At 36.9% G+C, this 20,985-nt stretch overlaps 1 protein-coding gene across 3 annotated transcripts in view; it reads right to left on the bottom strand.

Annotated features, from left to right (window-relative positions):
• Positions 1-20,985, bottom strand: part of Ralgapa2 (Ral GTPase activating protein catalytic subunit alpha 2) — a 321,259-nt gene that overhangs the window by 119,808 nt on the left and 180,466 nt on the right. For 2 of the 3 annotated variants that reach the window (XM_077800202.1, XM_077800203.1), the window contains 7 exons: positions 19,138-19,246; positions 13,787-13,897; positions 12,387-12,455; positions 11,951-12,088; positions 10,667-10,850; positions 5,227-5,983; positions 4,362-4,433 (listed from right to left, as the gene is read on the bottom strand). In XM_077800202.1, the coding sequence (XP_077656328.1) occupies positions 4,362-4,433; positions 5,227-5,983; positions 10,667-10,850; positions 11,951-12,088; positions 12,387-12,455; positions 13,787-13,897; positions 19,138-19,246 (1,440 nt within the window). Of the gene's footprint in view, positions 1-4,361; positions 4,434-5,226; positions 5,984-10,666; positions 10,851-11,950; positions 12,089-12,386; positions 12,456-13,786; positions 13,898-16,689; positions 17,106-19,137; positions 19,247-20,985 lie in introns of those variants that run through there. The other variant, XM_077800204.1, reaches the window with a different exon arrangement.

Raw genomic sequence — 20,985 nt, 5'->3', positions numbered from 1 at the left:
TTTGATACATGCTGTCCTGCTGCTACCAGGAAAGCAAAAAATTGCATGAGCACGCCCTGTGTGGTGTGACTTATGATGGAAACAGGTAGCCACAAGAAGGGAGGATTTTTATGGTGGAGAGTGGTTGAGGCTCTAGTACAGACCTTCTGCTCCCAAACAGGAAGCCTGTCCTCATGGAGTAAGGAGCCCCTGAAATTGCCATACTATTTGTTGCCCTGAGTGACAGGGGACACCAATAAAAAGCACCTAGAATATTACTGGCTTATCTCAGATGTCGATGATAATAGATATCCTAACCTTTGACCTAAAGGACTGTCTCAACAAAAGGATAAAAAAATACAGTTACTCAATTTATAGAAATAAACTGAATAAATAGCTCTCTCTATATATTTAAAAGTCTTTGACATTTAGTTTTTCCCTGTTCTATAGACGCTACATACATAAAACAGCCTCAGGTTTATCTGAAATGTTTCTGCTTATTCTCCTTAAAGTCCAGGCTTTTTCCATTATAGCTGCTCCTGGGTCCTTGAGTCCTAATTAACTCAATGGTAGAGCACAGAGAACTAAGCTGGGATGATGGTCTGACTGATGTGGGTGTGAGGAAAGGTGACCTTTAGTTGTAAACATTCATCAAATTTCACATCCTCCAAAATGTTAGCACCGCAGAGAGCCTGCTAGGATGCAGACACTGTGTCTGGCCTTATTAGAGCCAGGCTTTTGAAATGGTAATTACAACATCAACAGCACTTCATATCCATAAGCTGCACAACCAATGCATGAAGGAACAGGTAATTCAGGAACACACAAACATAAAATCAACAATTTCCCCTTCCTCATTAGAATGCATTTTTCTTTCTTATTAGGAAGAGACCAGAATAGCTATTTCCTTGTGCTGTCACGTTAAACAGCCAAACAAAGAAAAACATGATTTTAACATCCACCTCATCAGATGGTGGCAAGAAGACATTCGTAGTTAAAAAAGAAGGCCCAATGTCATTTGTATGTATGTTCATCATACTATCAGATGTAACTATCTTTATTGTTAACTTCATAGTATTATAGACCACAGTAGCACAACAGATTCTCCCTTTCCTAAAAACATGTTAAGAAGAATCTAAGCCTTGAAAATAGAAATCATTAATATCAGAAATAGAAATTTCCTGAAAGTTGAGGGACAGAGTATGTTCTTGCCTACAACCTGACCAACTTACAGGACAGTCTAGATTTCTTATAGCTACAGAATCTCAGAATTAGTTCCAGTTTTTTAAAAAAGAACTTTGAAAATACACTTTACCTTAAAATAAGTTGATACACATTTAGATGTCAAGAAGACACTAAATCCAGGAGTTGGGGTTTTAAGTGAAGGTTAATCAAGGGGCAGAGAATTGCCAATCAGCCATCCAAAGCCATATTTTACTGCAACAGCACCCCAGGGAGCTAATTCAATTGTACCTCATGCAACTAAAGTGCATTAACACTTCACAAATTGGCCACAATTACAAGATACCAGTGTATTCACTTAATACTAAGGAGCAGGGAGTAATTCAGCATATACTTAAAAAGCTGAGATTGGGATACTTCAGTATTTAATATTTAAGTATTTAATACTGGAGCACAAGAGGAAGAAGGAAGTAAATCCCTGAGTCCTTCAGAAGAAACCCCTCAAGGAATTTCCAGAGAACTTGATCTGTGTTTCTCTAGAGAGAAAATAACAACAAGAAGCAGGAAAATGAATCCAATAAAGAGCTATCTGAAGAATAATGCTTCAGATTCTTCATCTCTAATGAGTTTTTAAAAATTCTTTAAGCTCAAATTTTTCACTATAGATTTCACTTAATAAATCAGGAAATAAAGAAATTTACAATGACAATGAGCTAATGCTGAAAGACCCTAGCCCAGTTAGCCCAGTTACCTTAGGCCAAGATATGAAATCAAGATACGGGGCTTGTCATAAACAGGCTCATAACCGGTTGAGAAAGGACAGAGCACCCACATCCTGAGGCATGAATGAATAAACAGGAACAGATAAGCAGGAACAGAAAGAATAGAATGCAGACCTGTGGTTTTTGGAATGCAGACCTGTACCCCCTAGGTGGCCTATATGCTAGATTTAAACAAACCAATAAGAAACCTGTTGCTTCCCGCGCGCGCGAAACCTGTCCCAAACCCTATAAAAATCTCTGTATCCCCAAGCCCGGTGTGCCAGTTCACCAAAGCTCCGGCTGAGGTTCTACTGGGCACCCGCAGGCGCCTGTGTCCCAATAAACCACCTCGTGCTTTTGCAGCCAGTGTTTCGTGTGATTCTCCTTGGACAGGGAAACGGGGGTCTTTCATAAACGGGGTGCTTTTCAATGCCTTCAGGCCTGAGTAAGGTTCCTTTCCCCAGATACAACTATAAATGAATCATTTAATCCTATATATTTCTTTTCTTTTTAATTCTGTATATTCCATAATACTAAAATATTTATCACTCTCCAGAGAGTGGTAAAGCCACCTAGAAGAAAAGGCTCTCATATTGCCTCAGATCAGCTATCCTGGCATGTCGGAGACTCAGAAAACATACATGAAACAGTTCATTCCTCAATGTGTAGGTTATAAGAAGTCCTGAGTAATGAAGGCAATGTGGGAAGGTAGAATAATGGAGAAAAGAAAAAGAAAACCAATACCCTCTAATTCCCATACAGACTTGAATCTTAATTCTAGATGTTTCTGAAGGAGAGAAAGGACACATAGCTATAAGTAAGCTTAATATGATTTGATCTTCTTGGTCCTCAGTGACATAAAAATGGACCTTTTAAAATTAATTCAATTAAAATACTTTAATTCAAGTATTTAAGAGAAAATTAAAACTGGAATTCACTACTTCTTACATTTATACCTAGTTTAAGAATTCAAGCAGGGCACAGTGGTGCATGCCTGTAATTCCAGCAGCTCAAGATGCTGAGGCAGGAGGATCACCAGCTTCAGCAAAAGTGAATGCTAAATAACTTAGTTAGACCCTGTCTCTAAATAAAATACAAAATAGGTCTGGGGATATGGCTCAGTGGTCAAGTGCCCCTGAATTTAATCCCTGATACCAAAAAAAAAAAAAAAAAAAAGAAATTCAAACCACAAGAATCACAATTGTGAACCTAACAGGCCAATCATAGTGACATGAACCAAGAACTTGTATGAAAATAAAATTTAATTATGTGTCACTTTGAGTTTGAACAGAACTCTAAAATAAACTATAAAAATCATAAGAATGCCATCTAAACACAGGGTGGTGAAAATATTTGTTTAGCAGGTCATAACTCCTCCCTGTAAGTACCAGGCAAGATAATCAAGTGCCTTAAAGTGGAAGCACCATAGAGAGTGAATGAATGATTAAGTGAATAAAATAAAAGCTTTGCTTATTTTTCCAAATGCCAGGATAGAACCCATAATGCTAAAGCCGGCCTTTGTCATTTATTTTCCTTCTTGCTTCTTAAGCATCCTTTGAAAACATTAAGCTCAAATATATTTACAAATCTATGAGTTAAGAAGGAGTAAGAAAAATGTAGGAAAATAAAATATAGTGGGAAGAGTTGAAAAACAAGCCTGGGGAAAATAACCTAAATTTGAGTGCCGATGAAACATTAAGATATTTCTAAAGGGGAATAAGCAAAGGGTTTTGTTGTTGTTGTTATTTTTGAAGAGCTTTTTTTTTTTTTAAACTAAACATTAAGGAATCCGTTTATTCAAGACTTACAAGTATCTGTCAAATGCTGAGGATTATATTCTTAACTTAAGTGGTTTTTTTTTTTTTTTTGGAAGCACATATTTCCCTAAATCAAAAACTGTTTATGATTATGAACTCCTTTCTAGAAATGATTTTGATATTGTACAGAAAAAAAGGTAGATTTGAGAATGTAACCAGCTTTGAAAATGAGACATTAATAGAGAGTTATTAATTTCAACATGCTTGTTCTAACCTTTCCAACGTTTTAAAGCCAAGACTACAGAATGCCAGCGCAGGTTGCACAGCAAGGACTATGAAGTCAGTCTCATATGGTTTCAAATAATATGGTATAGGTGATTATGACTTGTTTAATCTAGGTAAATATCTACTTCCTTATCAGAAAAAGAGACAGTTGCAGAGAATAAATGAGAATGGATGTCCACTGACTGCCACATAGAAAGGTATTCAATCAAAAGCAGAGGTTAAGTGGGAGCCCCGACCTCTTCTTAGAGTAACAAATGTGAGTTATTCCTAAAGGGTATAAATATCAAAGGTTTGACAGGGGCAAATATCAGCAGATTCCAGGTTACAGAACTACCCATGGGTTCTAAGCACATACACAGGTGAACTGGAAAAGGTGGTCTGATATACTTTCACATACCACTGGCGAGAGTCCAGGTTTTTCAATTCTCTCAATAATTTTGAATTTTTCTTCAAAAGATGAAAATTCTTCCTATAAAGAAAAAAACGATGGAAGAAAAAAATCATGTGATCAATGGTCAATTTTGCTGCATTTGAGTTAGTTAACAAACCTATCTATCATCCATTCATCTGCTTCCTCATTTCACTAAATATCAGTGATAGAATCAAGTCCATTCGCCTTCATATGTGCAAGGCATAAAAATCCCACTGCATCCCATTACTGTCCAGTGACACTAGATGACTCTGATAAATTGAGTGTGGCCTTGTTCTGTATTTTCAGTCAGTTCTGCTACAAATTTCTGCATAACACTTTATTTCTTTAAAAACTGAACTCCACTATCGGGATCCAGTCAAATCTATCCTCTTCCATGAGGTCTTCTCCACTGTCCCATACTTCCCACTGGACTAAATCATTCCTCTTGAACTCCTGGGCCACTCTATGCTTTATCAAAGTTTCATCACACCCACCTCCCTCATCAGATCTAAGGCGTATTTGCCATTTACATCTTCATTAAAGTAGAAATGATAATGGCCAGAGAAGTAAGTAAATAAAACATATACACAAAGGAAATACTTCAAACTCTAAAACATTCAGTAGGTATTTAGAATTCAATGTGTGCATTAGTACAGCATAATTAGTTCCATTTCTGGCTTTAATTTAGCAGCCAAAATAACTTTTAATTATTATCATTATCAAAATAATGTTGAAGTAGTGAAAAAAATCTCCATTTTTATTTTCTTCTTCCCTGACCCTAAATTGATTAAAAAAAAAAAAAGAAAAATCATTTGAAAAAGATAATTTAAGGACTAGCATGTATTGTTACCTTCTATCCCAAGAATTCATTCCCAAATCATCGAGTAACAACCTGCAGAAATAAAAAGGCCCTCGGGGCTCCACTGGCGAGGGTTGCCCTTGGCTGGTAACTTTCATTGAAGAATCAGAGTTACACCTCTGAACATATTCATCTTCCTGTGCACTCTGGCGCAAAATGACCTCAATGATTTCCTTTTCTTGCTCACGGTTCATGCCATATGGGGGTGGGGAGGGCTCATTTAGATTTAGCTGTGATGGTAAAAGGCATTCGGGACTAGTGTGGCCAATGTTTTCAAGTAGTTTGTCAAGGACATCATCTCCTTCTTCGATTTGGGAATGATCTTTCTGGGGTCCAAATGTGTGATGATGGTGGCCCGAAATTAGAAATAAGGGATTTCTTCCATTGGGTGCTAAGCATCCCTCCAGAGGTCCATATAAAACTTTTCCATCCCAAGAGTACTTCCCTGATATATCCCTCACAATAACTCTCACATCTGAGAGGGCACCCCCAGGTCCTTCTGCAGGTGTCTGAAGGTAGGAAATGAGGGTACTGTCATTAAATACAAACAGCTGCAGGTTGGGGCTCCTGAACACCTCAGAAGACAGCTCAGTGCCTTCCACGTGGGCATTGTCGTGGTTCTCACTGACAAGGCTGTGCAGCACAGCTGGGCCTCCGCTCAGAGGGTAGTGACCCAGGTGGTTCACCAGGTGGGCCATCACCATTCGGGCAGTCAGAGGGATCAGTTCCACACTTCTTCGCCTTTTCTCTGTGAACAGCCAAGAATGAACAGACAGTGAAGATTAGGACTGAATGCCTCCAGGTTTCGGTGTTTGTTGGTTTAGTCTAGGACTTTGCTTCAACTTTTTAATTTAATTTTATTTATTATTTTTTGGTATGGGCATTGAACCCAGAGTCTTGGGCATACCAGGCACTGATATGATACTGAGTCACATCCCCAGCCCTCAACTATTTATTTTAAACAATTATATTTTAATTTAAAAGCATAATTCAAATGGACTACTAAAAAACCAATTTACAGGAGAAACTCATTCTGAAAGGGATGTTAAAAATTCTGTAGACATAGGACTAGAAAAAGCAAAATGTCCTTTTCCTTAAAGAGTTGTCAGTTTTGGGGGTATAGTTCAGTAGTTGAACACTTGCCTAGCATACCTGAGGCCCATGGTTTGATTCTCAACACCACAATAACAAAACAAAACCCAAGGAGCTCATAGTTCAAAGAGCTCTGGTAAGGACAAAATTCACAGTCAGGGGCAGCTAGGGGCTGGAGAGTAGCTTATGGGAGGTACCTTGCTTCCCTTGATGGGGTAGAAGTAGACCTGGTAAGAAAATTAATCAAATTTGTGACTGATTAAATATATTCAAAGCAGTTGGCTTAATAATTATTGTGACAATTTATGTTTAGTTGTTAGGGCATTTTAAATATTTAAGAGAATCTGACATACTAATGAATCATGGAGAAACTTAGAAGACTTTAACTAAATTTTTAGTTGATGATTAAATGCTCAAAAGCAACTGATTTATAAATTTTTTAATACTTACAAAGTATACAAAGACTTTGACAACAATAGTATAAGGGGGTCTTGTAAAATAAAGCATAAGGAGGAAGAAGCAGATAAACTAAATCTACATGAATTGAAATGATGATTTAAACTTAAAAGTAATTATGGAAATTTCAATCTGTCAAATTTATGAAAGCATTATGCTTTAATCTAAGAACAAGTGAAAATGAAACCACTAATTTTAACAGAAAAAAAAATCTAGATATTTAAATAAACTAAGGTTTATAACTTGAGCTTGAAGTTTTAGGAAATATGAAAAAACAAATATTAATCAAACCGAAGTAAATGTAAATATTTTAATGCTGCATACCCTCCCCCTTAGAAATTAAAAATCTAATTGACTTATTTATGATACATCAGTTTTATGATGTATGAAACGTAAGGGAGGTAAAAAAATCAAATCCCCAAATTTAAGAAATTCTGGGTAACAACTGAGGAGAATAAGATCATCTTGAGTTTTCTTTTTTTTTTTAAATAATGAATAAGAAATATGTATTCAATAATGGAAAATAAATTTTCATATCAAAACACTCATTTCTTTAGAAGCAAAGGAAGTCATCTACATTTCTCTCTGAAACTAAACTCTCTCTCCCAAACCCCGGGAGAAGTGAATATGATTTCCACACAACTAAGAAATCTAAGGCCCAGATTTAACACTCAAGCTAAGAAATATTAATGCCCCAAAGAGCAAACATAAAGCTAGCCAAGAGTTGGTGAGTTCATAATGCAAATTACTTCATACATATTTGCATGGCAGAATGGGCATAAAACTCTCACCAATAAAGGTCTAATTTGATAAAGGCCCAAGGTAGAAAATAACAATTAGAAAGTCACCTTTCTTCTACCTTTACTTACATAGGTTATGCTTTCAATTTAAGGTAAATATAAATGTGTATTCTATGAATGTATTTGAATTCTGTAATGGGAAATTAACCTGGAGTCACACTGATCAGGTTATAAACCATGACACAATGACACATCCAATAAAAATCTAAAATAGCTCTGATACTGAAAACTGAAGAAAGGGAATATTTTATGAAATAACAATGACTAACTGCACTGCCTGTGGGTTCTTTGAAAAACAAAGAAAAAATTTGGACAGTTAATGAAAAAACAAGTTCATGACTTTCACAAATTATTAAAAAATAGAGTTCAAATATCTTTATTTTATTTTCCTAAACTTTGGATGAAATATAAGAGTAGTATTTTAGATTATCCTTTAAATTTCATTTTTTGAAACCCCTCCAATCCCTTCTCTTTTAAGTAATTAGGTATAAGTGATGAGGAATCTGAGCAAACAAATCTACTATTGATAGCTTTACCATGTCTCCTTGTATCTTTCTTTTAAAGTAGTAAATATACCTAGTATTAGATAATACTCTAAGAAAGAATCATAAAAAATAACAGATAAAAATATAATATTGCTTATCAGAGACATTATCTAATTCGAATAGTTTTGTAATGAATGACAAATTGTGACAATGAGTGAAATAAATAAGCACATTTTATTTAACCTAAAATCTATTACCTTTATTTATCCTCTTCACTCTTAACAAGATGTACCCACTTAGCAAAAGTGCTTGTGCGTGCCAATATTGTTTTTAAGCATCTTGTTTTTTACTTAAATTGCTAGTAAATTTTAAAAATTCTTTTGTCATAGAAGTTTGAGCAATTAGTTTTAGTACCATAGAACTATGTTGGGAACAGGTGCATAAGATTCTGAAGTCTTCTGGAGAATGAATATTCAAGTCAAGGAGTGTTGTGCATACAAAGGAAAATGGTATCAAAATCAGAGTGCATTTTTAGGTTTTTCCTTTTTCACTAACCTATTAATCTTTTGCTATTTTCAAGAAACAAGTCATATTGAGTAGTGAACCTGTTTTAGAGACAGCCATGTGGGATAAATGTCAATAACTTTAGGAAAATATAAGTTAATTTCTTGTAAGACATGGATTGCAAAAGAGGAAACAGCAAAAGAAATGGATCAAGAGTTATTCTGATTACTTAATATAAATATGGTTTGAATTTATAATTGTGGGGAAAATTTCAAGAAGATATTACAGTTAACAGACAGTGGAATTCCAGGAAAAGACAATTAAATGATTAAGAAAATGGAAGGTGAGTTGAGTACAGTGGCACACACCAGTAAATTCCAGCAGCTCAGGAGGATTTCAAGTTCAAAGCCAGTCTCAGCAACTTAGTGAGGCCCTAAGCAACTTAGCAAGACCCTGTCTCTAAATAAAACATAAACAGGGCTAGGGATGTGACTTAGTGGTAAAAGGCCCTGGGTTCAATCCCTAGTAGAGAAAAAAAAAAAAAAAAAAAAAAAAAGATGGATAACATAAGTTTACCACAACCAGAACAACTCAAAACAAGAGTCTTTAGCCTATGGCAAAAATTTTAGTAAAAAATTTATTTCAGGAAAATGATCATTAAATCTTAGACTTGAATCCCACCTCCATTATTTCTGACTTGTACAGTCTTGAGAAAATCCCTTAACTTTCATTTGCTTGTCTATCAAATGAAGTTAAAATCAGAACTGTCAGATTTCAAGGCCCTGCTCTTTTTCATCCTCATCTCACCTTTCCCTTTATCTTCACCTGACTCATACTTCAGACTCCATGGTCCTACAACCATGGGCCCTCAAGTATGGCCTACAGCACTCCATCTCTCACCAGCCCCAGAAGAGGGATCTGTCTCAAGTCTCTGAGTGATCTATCTGGCTAGACCAACCACTCTGCCCAAAGTGTTCTGGCAAAACCCATGGCCAAACACCACTGGGAAATAAATGAGCTCCTTTTTTTGCTCTTACCTTCTCCAAGAGTTTCTGAGGCATCTGCACTGCTGACTTTCCTCAGTGACACCTGCTTTCTTCCCATGACTTCCTAGACATGTTTCTTTCTTGGTCCTTCCATGGATGATCTAGCACTCCACACCCACATTTTTTAACTTTTAATTTTGTAACAACTAATGATCCATATGATTATAAGAAATAATACAGAGAGATCTCAAATAGTCTTCATCTCAGTGGCAACATCTTACATAATCACAGCATAATACCACAATCAGGAAACTGACACTGATATTAATCCACTCATATTATTCAATGTTTGCTAGTTTTACATACACCCATTTGTATGTTTGATTCTATGTAATCTGATCACTCATACAGATGCCACACTTACCTCAACAATCAACTCAACAATCCAAATTCTAGAGCTGGGTGCTTATCATTCGGGATGGGGGATGGTTAAGGAGGAAAGTCCTGACAATCCTCATAGACTCTAAAATGGACTTTGCTACAAGCAGAGACATCCTTAAACAGGGATAAGTAAATTCCTATCTCCTTCCATGAGGGTCTCCTACTCTAGAAGAGTCTATAAGCTCTTTTCGAAGCCTGTCCATCCTGCCAAGGTTAGATTAGGTCCCTCTCAATGGGAAGCTCCCATGGTGCCACTAGTCCAAAATTGAAATGATTCTTTCTGGATTTTTCTTGTCTCTCCAATCAGATGCAAAACTCTTTGAGGACACAAAATGAAACTTTTTTGAGGATTCCATGGGTCTGAGACATATGGATCTTTAATAACACAAAGCTGTTTGAATAACTAAGAAGGGGAAGGAGTAGAGAGAAAAAACAAATAAACAAACAACAATAGCAACAACAACCCCCCCCAAACAGAAAAAAAAAAAAAAAAACCAGAGAAACAAAAAGGGAAAGCAGAATTTGCCATCCACAGAGGACTCTAAAAACTAGGATTTTAACTTCAACAACCAGGTTAAAAATAGTAATAATAACACAGCAAGCACTGGACAAAAGGCTTCAATCTTTCCTTCTCTTATTCACAAGATATATTTGGAACGATACTCACCCTCTTCAACAGTCAGAAGGTTCCCCAGTTCTGCTGATGAATGATACTGAACTGGCTCAGAGCTCTTCACGTTTGCCAGTGGCAGAAAGGGATCATAATCCGTGGATGACAAGTCAGCCAGAGTCAGTGTATAGTGACTTTGTTGGGTATATGTGCTTGAGCCACAAACACAGCAGTGCAGAACCTATTGAAAACAGATGGAATGGCACCCTGGATGTCATCATCTCCTGTCCCCTGATACTCATGATGTCCAATCACCATGGCTCTTAAGAGCTAAGACTCCTGTTTGGGAGTACTTCAAAACATTGGGTCCTGCTGGGGTTGTGGCTCAGCGGTAGAGCACTTGCCTAGCATGCGCAAAGCCCTGGGTTCAATCCTCAGCATCATATAGAAATAAATAAAATAAAGGTATTGTGTCCAACTACAGCTAAAAAAAATTTTTTTAAAAATTGGGTCTTTTTCATCCTTAAATATATTTTTGCTGTTAGCAAGACACTGATGTGTTCTTTCACATCAATGACAATAAATATATTCTCAAAGAAAAGAAAAGTTAAAAAGTGATTATTTCACCATTCTCAGTGATTGCACATACCTAAGGCCTCCTCCATCCACCAAAGGAGACACAAGTAGAAGAAAATGAATCAGGAGGTGAAGGGTGGCTGGGGGATAAGTTATTTGTGGTGGAGGGCAGAATGGGCTCAATGAGCAGAGCCTACTGGCCAATTCAAGACAGTTTTTAAGTTTAAATCAGCATGACTCATGATCCCATGAATAATTTTTAAAGTATAGTTTAGTAAAAGCAAATTTAACTAAGATTTTTGAAGTATTCTTATTTTTCACAAGACTAACTTCTTTAATAAAATAAATTAATGTTTTTTAAAGCAACCAGATTACTGTAACTATTATACTTTTTCCTACCTTGCATAAACAGATTTTTGGCAAGCGAATACTGTGATTATTCCTATAATATAAATAATTCTTTTCTAAATTAAGTAACCATAGACCACATTCCATAAAAATTGGGGAATACTGATCAAAGAATAGCCTACTTAAAATTAAAGATGAGAGTCATAAAAATGCATGAATTTTTAACTTGGTAATCATTACTTCTCTAAAACTTTATCTTCCTCCTTTCAGATCTCAAGTTATTCTTTTTAAATATTTTAACTCGTCACGAGTCCTTTTTCAAAAGGGCACAGATAAATAAGTGCACAAAAGATATTTTGGTAGTTTTCTGACATGTAGGTCCATAGTCCATGCCTTGAGGCTCAAGTGAAGACTTACCCTATAGATATAATCCAGCAAGGGGGCCCGGGATGGGTGCTGCTCCTCCAGGACCACTGTGGACACAGGATGGAGAAGGGTATTCACTGGCAATGCCATGCACCAGTCCAAGAGGCAGAGGAGTAAGGATACAATAAACTGGAAGAAGAAATATTATGTTATGTTGCAGTCTTTTAAACATCACTATGTTTAATAATATAAAAGAAAATTCTTTCTATATACAAATTATTGAATGGACATCCAAATTCTAGATAGATAAGTAAATATAAGACAGCGTTTTCATAAAAATTAATGCATCTGTTAAAATCTGTTAATAATCTGTTAAAATCAATGCATGCAGATATTATAAAGGCTATAACTATTTATACTACATTTATAATTCTGTCTTACATTTAAAAACAAACTCTAGAGAAAAGTTAGCTAATGTGCCACCTACCTTCTTATCTGTTTCCACTGAAGAGTACTCAGCACTTGGTAATAGGAAAGCAATTGTAGCCACAAGGATCTGCATAAAAGATAAGTGCCAAAAAGACCAGCATTATAGTTTTAGAAGCCATATCTTAAAAGGCGACCTTGCAATGAAATCCAGCTTTGTGCTAACTCACTGGAGGAAGGTGATATAAAGCCGAGGGTCAGTTGTGTGGTATGATCTTGAAAATTATGGGAAGGCAATGGGGGCATATCTGGTTTCCACATAATCTGTTGGTGGTGTAATTGGGGGCTCAAGGGAAAGGACTACCTCTCATTGCAGTCACATAACTTCTACCATCAGTTCTCTCACTTTTCATATTGAAATAAAAAAGGACTTAAGAGTAATTATGAAAATGTTTCTATTCAATTTCTTATAATTACCCCAGTCTGTACCTGCTGTCCTGCTGTCATAGCACCCCTTTAATTCACAAAAGTATTCCTGTTTAGGTGACAAACTATAGGGTTGCCCTAAAATCCAACTTTACATTTTACATCTTATATTACTATATCCAAAGCTCTATTTCACTGTAGGTCACTTAAGGTAAAAAAAAATATTTGACTTCTGATGTGTTTCTGGGAGAACAAAGTGATCTTGCCAGTGAAATTTGTCTAGGCTAAGAGAAAATAAATCAACATCACTTCTTCTCTCACCCTACAATCCCTTATGGAGACAAATCAAATTTCTTCAAACAGTTACCCCTGGATGTGTAAAGACAGAACATGTTTTAAAAGTGCAGCTATAAAAATTGGCAGGAATGGATGTGACTTGCCACCAGGTACTTATGAGTGAGGATACTTGCTCAGACATAAGCAAAGCATTCTTAGATGGAACTCATTTTAGGATGCTATGGTTGAAATTATTCTTCCTGATCCTTCTCCTCTCCAATCCCACCAACCAATGGAACAAGAGGGTATTACAGGGGTAATCTCATCACAGATGGGTAATCATGCCATGACAGAAAGCAGGGTCCAGGGCTTTGTCTTGGAGGAACTCCTACTTTATACAACAGACACCTCCTCCACCCTGCACAGAGGGCATCATAATCAGCTGCTTACTCCTTATTGGTACCATCCAAAGTATTTGAGATGAATGAAGACCCAATCCATAAAAGGTCTCTTTGTTGTGGATGTATCTGCCTTTCAAACTCCCCAAGTATCAGTGTCTGCCCTGGAACACTGCTGGCTTCTTTCTGTAGTGCCTAGAATCATAGCTGAGAAGAACAAGTCCAGCTTGCTCTTATGAGACCCACATCACAATTTAATGGTTGGTTCTCTAGTAATTATTTGAGAGTCTCTAATTAAACAGATATCAAATATACTAAAAAGGAAATGTGTATGTTTTAGCATTCAAGGAAAAGGACTTACTTCTGCCATTTTCCGAGGCAGAGAGGTTTCAAACATCTGAAGTTTTTCCCAGTAGGAAACCAGCAACTGAAGAATATCACAGGCTACCTGAGCCACAATTTTGTTAGGAAACTATAAAAGGAAACAAAATTCCAAAATAAATACATGACAGGTATATTATCCCTAAGGAAGAATAAAACTTCTTCTCAGATTACAGTATATTTGTTTTGCATAAAATTGATGAAAACTATGATTAACAGAGAAGTCATACATGATGACACCACCATTCTAAAACTGGCTCTTGTTTAGCTTAACTATGTCAATTTATACAACTTTTGTATAGAAATAAATAGCTGCCATTTAATCACTTGAAATTGAAAAACTTCAGCTCACATAAACCATCTTTTTTCCAACTATAGGAAATTACATAATAGAGTATGTTGCTGAATGTCCCTTATCCACTGAACCTTTTGTTTTCAGCATTTATTTTTTTATTGGTACATTTTAACTATATAGAACAGTTAGTTTCATTGCAGCATGATTGTACATACATAAAACATAATTTCATCAATTTCACTCCCCAATTCTCCCATTACTCTGATTTTACAAAAAGTTTTTTTCACATCACTTTTTTTCCATCTTTTAAAAATTTATTCTAATTTATTATATATGACAGTAGAATGCATTACAATTCATATTACACATATAGAGCTCAATTTTTCATATCTCTGGTTGTACACAAAGTAGAGTCACACCATTCGTGTTTTCATGCATGTACTTAGGAAATCCACTGAACCTTTTACAAGAATTTTACTCATTCTCTTATTGATAAATCTTCATTGACAGCTCTGTAAGGTAGATGTTCTCTTCATTTTATACATAGAGACAAAGGGATTGATCAAATAAATTTCTATATTCTGAAATGAAACTTGGCCTATATGTTTAACATACTATAATCTGTAAAATTAGAGACTCTGAGAACGTAACTCTTGAGTTATGGCACACTCATTAACTTTGAATGCCACTCCTGAGTCTGGTGTGTGTCTCTACCACCACCATCTTCTAGATGCTTCCATTTCTTGTGAGATAGATGTCAAAGAGGCAGTATTTGAAAGACCTTACTTTACTATGCTGGGGGAACATGAAAGGGCACCCTGTCCTTTTCTCCCTAGCCAGAACCTGGGGTTACAAGACTATCTGTCACTCATTAGCTAGAGCAGAAAAATTTGTCAGTGATCTGTCACTGGACTAGAAAAACTCACTCAAGTTACATGAAGTAGCTACCAACTGACATGTGCACAATACAAATAACACTGAAAGGTCAATGTTTAGTACCCCAGTGGCAAGCACACAAGATGACAAAGAAGGTAAGGAAAAGATGATTAATTTTAATTCTACAGAATAAACAGTTACTGATAGGCACTACCTGAGAGGTGTGAGGTAGACCCATAGCTCTTCATAACCTTCCACAGCCATCTAGACCCAGATGACCTGTTCTCTACTAGCCTTCTTCCATTTCTCCAACACCCTGGCTTTTTTTCTGCCCTTGCCGTTGTACCCACTCCTAGCTTTGCCTGAACACCCATACCCCAGTGGAGCTTGCACTGTTTCATCTTTCTGATTCTGGCAAAAAAGAGTCATCTCCTGCAGGAGGCCACCACACTCATCCAAATGATTGGCAGCCTACCACTTCCAGCACTTCAGTTTCATCTCATCCTTGTTACATATCCTTCATGGCACTAGGGCTGTCAGGACTTATCTGACATGTTGATTATTTTTCTACATATTATGAGTCACTATTTTATACCTAATGCCTAGCATGGCTTCCTGAAGGATGTGCATGGTAAGCTTAAGGGAAGATAAAATGCTGAAGGACTGGGAAAAAGTGAGTGGATGCTGGCAAGTCTCTTAACTCAGGAAGCTAGAAATATACAAGAAGAAAATGGTGAGACCTGTAGCAGACAAGACAAAAGGGCTTTGGGCAGAGAGAGGGGGAGACACGACAGGCAGAAAAAAAACTACGGAGGGGGAAAGAGCTGAGCTGTGCCTGGAAGAATGCAGATGGAGAGCCAGGGTTTCCTGTGTGGGGAGTATCAGGGCACAGGTACTAAGGTAGGAAAGGACCTCAGGAAGAGTAGAAGCTACCATAAGGGTGGCAGTACTGACATATAAGAATGAGGTAGGGAATGGTGGAGATGAAACAAGTCATTCATTCATTCATCCAGCACACAGCAAAGGAAAACTGACAATGTGCCAACATGAATTAAAAGCAGAGAATTAAAGGAATAAGATGAAAAGGACAGGCAGATCCTACTTTAAAGAATTGACAGTGTCATGGGGCTGGCAGGGACCTGTCCTGGTTCTGTATGCCCTGCACAGTACCCTGTCCTAGTACCCTGGTCACACCATGTTGAAGGAGAAAGTCAATGATGCCTGGGAGAGCAGGTAGGGGAAAGAGCAGTAGGTGGGGCTGAGAACAGGTTGCTCAGAGAGGAAGGGATGAGCTGTTTGCTTGAGCCTTAGCCTATGCCTCTCTATTTCTTTATTTTTATTTTTTGTAGCTGTAAATGGACAGAATGCCTTTATTTATTTATTTTTATGTGGTGCTGAGGATTGAACCCAGTGCCTCACACATGCTAGACAAGTGCTCTGCCACTGAGCTACAGCCCCAACCCTGCCTCTCTATTTCTATAGTTCAGTCCTCCAAGGGGGACATCCAGAGTTTCTGAGTGTGCTGGTAGCCTAGAACCACCACACACCAGACACTCATCTGCTGCCCCACCAAATGCAAACAAGTGGGGGAGTGAAATTCTTTGGACAGTAGCCCAACTAGGCTGAGCCCACTCACTGTGGCTGCAGACATGTTTACATTAACACCCCTTGGGGAAAACCTCCCCAGTTCATGGCTGGTTGTGCCCCTCCCACATCTGAGCACACTTGGGTCACCTCTGTTGGCTGTTTCTGAAGGGCTCAGTTATAAGCAAGGCAATGCTGGAAACTATAGAGTCCTAGGAGCTTGTATTTTCTGCAGTATAAACCATCTGGGAGCAGGAAACCAAAACCATTGCTACTGTAGCCTCTTCATTTTTCTCCCTCCTGACAGTCTCAGAGACTCCCTCAAGTCCTTTGATTCAAAGTGGTTGCCAGTTCCTTTGTTCTTTCTGGTAACTCTTTCCTTTGTAGTCCTCAGTTCTTCTTAGATTTATACACTATGTCCTTAAACAGGAATCACATGGAAGTGTCCCCAGAGAACAGGACTTAAAGTCAATATGCTTAAGTCAATGGCTTAAATCAAGCTGGAACCAGTTCCTTTCTTCCTTGTGCTCCTTCTCTTTTATTCCTAAATAAAAGAGAGCATTTATCCAGAGTCGGGGAGGACTCAGTAGGACTGTGCTTAATGGTTGTCTAACAGAATAAGAACTCAGTACATTTAATTGCATTTTTTAGGGTACCTTATGTTTTTCCTATTAATTACAGAAGAACTGTAGAAACTTTGAAAAGTCACAGAAATGCAAAGAAGAAAATCCATTTATCCCTTTACTCTGTTATCTATTTCTTTCCCTCTTCTATACTATAAACTTATATACATACATATATATTCATATATGTATTTATGAATGACATTATTGACTTCTAAACAGTTTTTCCAGGTAAGAGATAGGAATGGGGGAAACACTTTGCATTAAATATATATGTCTAAATTTAAGTAAAATTAAAATTTGAAAAATAGATTGAGATAAACATCTACCTTAAATAAGATATTTAAAAAATGAAATGGGACCTTACTGTTACTAATCACATGTAAATATTTCTTTGTGGCTTGGGGAATCATAAGTGTTCTGCATTTGGTGTACAAAATCCTCACACACGTGGCTAGAGTATCCTGGGTTTGACCTGGAAAGTTCCTCAGGCTCCCAGTCAGTACATTTCTCCCATCTGTGAAGTACAGGTGGTCCACAGGATGGTTCTAAGGAATGAGTATGATGACAAAGGCCAGTGGCCAGCATCTTGTCTAGAGAGAACACTCACAATATGGTATTGTGGTTAAATAGTTTTCCATTCTTCATCACAGGAATCACAGCAAGAATTTTTCTACCTCCTATGATGTAACTGGCATCACTCACCACAGCAATTGTGGAGGAGAGACAGGGGAGGATAAGGTGATGGGGCAGTGTCAAAGGTACACTTGGGGAACAAGAAGCCCTGAGTTTGGTCAGCGGGGTCCAGATCATTGAGGGCCCAATGTCTAGCCAAGGATGGGGAATACAATTAGCTGCTGAACTCAGGGGATATCACTGGTCTGATGATGACTGTTCCAGCATCAGCTATTGATTGCTGTTGCTATTATAGCTGCACGTGGCAAGCAGCAAAGAAGGGTGGGCAAGAAGGGCCTGGACATAGGTATCAGATGGATGGTTTATGACTTTAATTTTGACTCAGCTAGGGGGTCTCATACACTTAAATAAGTTCCTTAACTCTCTTGAATTTCAATTCTTCCAATGGTAAAATGGGGACATTCACCTTGCCACTGAGAACTACCACAAAGCTCTCAGCACAGTGTCTGGCAGGACAAGGTGCTCACTGGTTCTGAAAATATAATTATGGCAATGCTAACCTTACCAACATTTTTAAGTAAGAACCGTGATAGCACAGGATTGAAGCTCTTGCTTAGGAAGCAACCTACCAGCATAATTAAAAGTTCAGTTATGTCTTTAATATCACACAGATCTACTTTCAATGCTGATTCCATCACTTTTACTTGAATAACCTTAGACTTAAAACCTAATTTCTCTGGGTCTTGATGTTCTCTGGTATAAAATGATGAGTATAACATCTACCTTAAAGAGCTATCATAAATACTCATAAAAGCATTTAGAAAATTTATCATTATTCTGACCTTGTTTGAGGGCCCAATAAATGATAACTCTTCTCATTAACAAAGCAAAGAAAGAAGTCCTATAAATACTGAAAGTTCAGCACAATGATGTATTAACACTCAGTGCTCTAAACTGGAAGCTGTGGGGGTCTTTCTCAGTCATGTTGAAGAGTGTGGGACATGAAATCTCACTATTTTGTCACCCTCATCAACAGACAACAGCTGTCCTCCTTGTCCTAGGACCTGCCCAGCACGAGATGAACCTCATCTGGCCACAAGGCTATCCGAACAGACTATCAGTGGACTGATGGTAGCTGCCAATGGGGTAAGCAGCCATGGTGACCTCATAGCATACTGACAGGACTCTTAAAAAAGGGGATTCTGAATCATCTCCTTTTTGTAACATAGGAGGCAACAAACAATTTCAATTTAAACTAAAATAAAAAATACTTAGGAGATAGTTTAATGTGAAATAAGTACCAAGAACTGGTAATACCTTCAAAGTTACACCTATCACATTGATGGCTTCTTTCACCTGAGGACGGCTGGTACACTGTGCAAGCTCTTCACAGATCCAGACCCCAAGTGAGCAAATGGCGATGCATCTTTTTAAAAAAGAAGGAAAAGAAGAAAAATGCTTATGAAATGATATATTTCCTTAATATTTTGAAATGAGAAATATTTTAAATCTGTTTATTCAAGGCAGCAAAAATCAAAAAATACATTAACAGAACATCTTCTTGAGAGAGTAGATAGGGAACTTCAAACAGATCAATTTTCAGGAAAAATAGAAACATTGATAATGATTAGTATTTAAATATTTTGTGAAGTGAGTGGCATGTTTTCTGTTAATTATCACAGCTCACGTATCACTTATTTTTATTAAAACTAATTTATTACATTTTATTATTTTGATAAAGTTTGGAGGAAAGGTAAAAAATACAAATCTTAGTAAATTATTGAAAACTGAGTTTACAATTGTCTTCCTTATATGTACAATGTCTACTACTTACATAAGAAAAACCCTGTATTTTACTTTAAAATATATTTTAATGGAACTTTCAAAATTAATTTTACTTTTTTTTTTTTTTAAACACTGTGCTAGAAAAAGATATTCTGCCAGGAAAACAGGATCATACCATACACATTTTGATTCTATTTATTGGCGGGGGGGGGGGGTGTTTCTCAATTATTTATTTATTTATTTATATATGACAGCAGAATGCATTACAATTCTTATTATACATATAAAACACAATTTTTCATATCTCTGGTTGAACACAAAGTATATTTACACCAATTCATGTCTTCATACATGTACTTTGGATAATAATGACCATAACATTCCACCATCATTTCAAATCTCATGCCCCTTCCCTTCTCCTCCAACCCCTCTGCCCTATTTAGAGTTCGTCTATTCCTCCCATGCTCCCTCTCCCTCTCCCACTATGAATCAGCCTTCTTATATCACAGAAAAAATTCAGCATTTGTTTTTTTGTCTATTTTTTAACTCTACAGAAATTTGGCTTTCTATGCTAAAGAAAAAAGGGGAGAAAAAAGAATTGCCAAGACTTGTTGATAGTGTAAATATGGTAGGTGTGGGAAAAATGAGAAATTTCTTACAAATTTCTGGGTTTAAAACCTGAGTAGATGGTGGTGCCATTTATTGAAATGATATCTAAGGGGCAGTCAGGCTTGTAGGGGAGGCAGAGGTTTTGGAAGGCAGACTAAAGGAATTCAGTTATGGTTGTATTAAGTTTGGATATGTTAAAACATCCAAATTGAGATATCAAGTAAGCAGTTTAATATGTAAGCCTAAGTATATAAGGGGTTTACTAAAGATCCAGGTAAATAAATTAGGATTGTAAGCAAGTACATGGCATTTGAAGGTTGGTTAGAATAGTATACAAACACTCATCAGCATCCAGGAAGTCATGGAGAAAAAACAGGCCCAGTCCTAAACACTGATTCACTCTAATATTCAGAGATTAGGTAGAGAAGGAGAGGTCAACACAGGAGATAGGAAAGGAGCAGTGGCAATGAAGTAGGGGCTAAATCAGGGAATTAAGTTCTAAGGAGCAGGAATTGTACAGGAAGAGAGTAAAGAGAAACTAACTTCAGAACTGGTACGTATCCTTGAAACTTATATGATAATCTCTAAAATAACTAAAAAAAGGTGTTTATGGTTTCTTTAAGATAGAGAACTAAGTAGATTGTGAGAAAAAAATCAAGAAAAGAAAAAAAAACAGGAGGCAGGAAATGACAGCAAGAAAGAGGAAATGAAAGAAATATTGAGAAAGCTCAACTAAAACAAAGTATTAAATAAGATGACAATACATCCAAC

Source organism: Urocitellus parryii, chromosome 6 (genome assembly GCF_045843805.1).
Source record: "Urocitellus parryii isolate mUroPar1 chromosome 6, mUroPar1.hap1, whole genome shotgun sequence".
Taxonomy (NCBI): domain Eukaryota; kingdom Metazoa; phylum Chordata; class Mammalia; order Rodentia; family Sciuridae; genus Urocitellus; species Urocitellus parryii.
The sequence above is the reverse complement of the archived record's forward strand: the minus strand, read 5'-3'. Positions and strand labels throughout refer to the sequence as shown.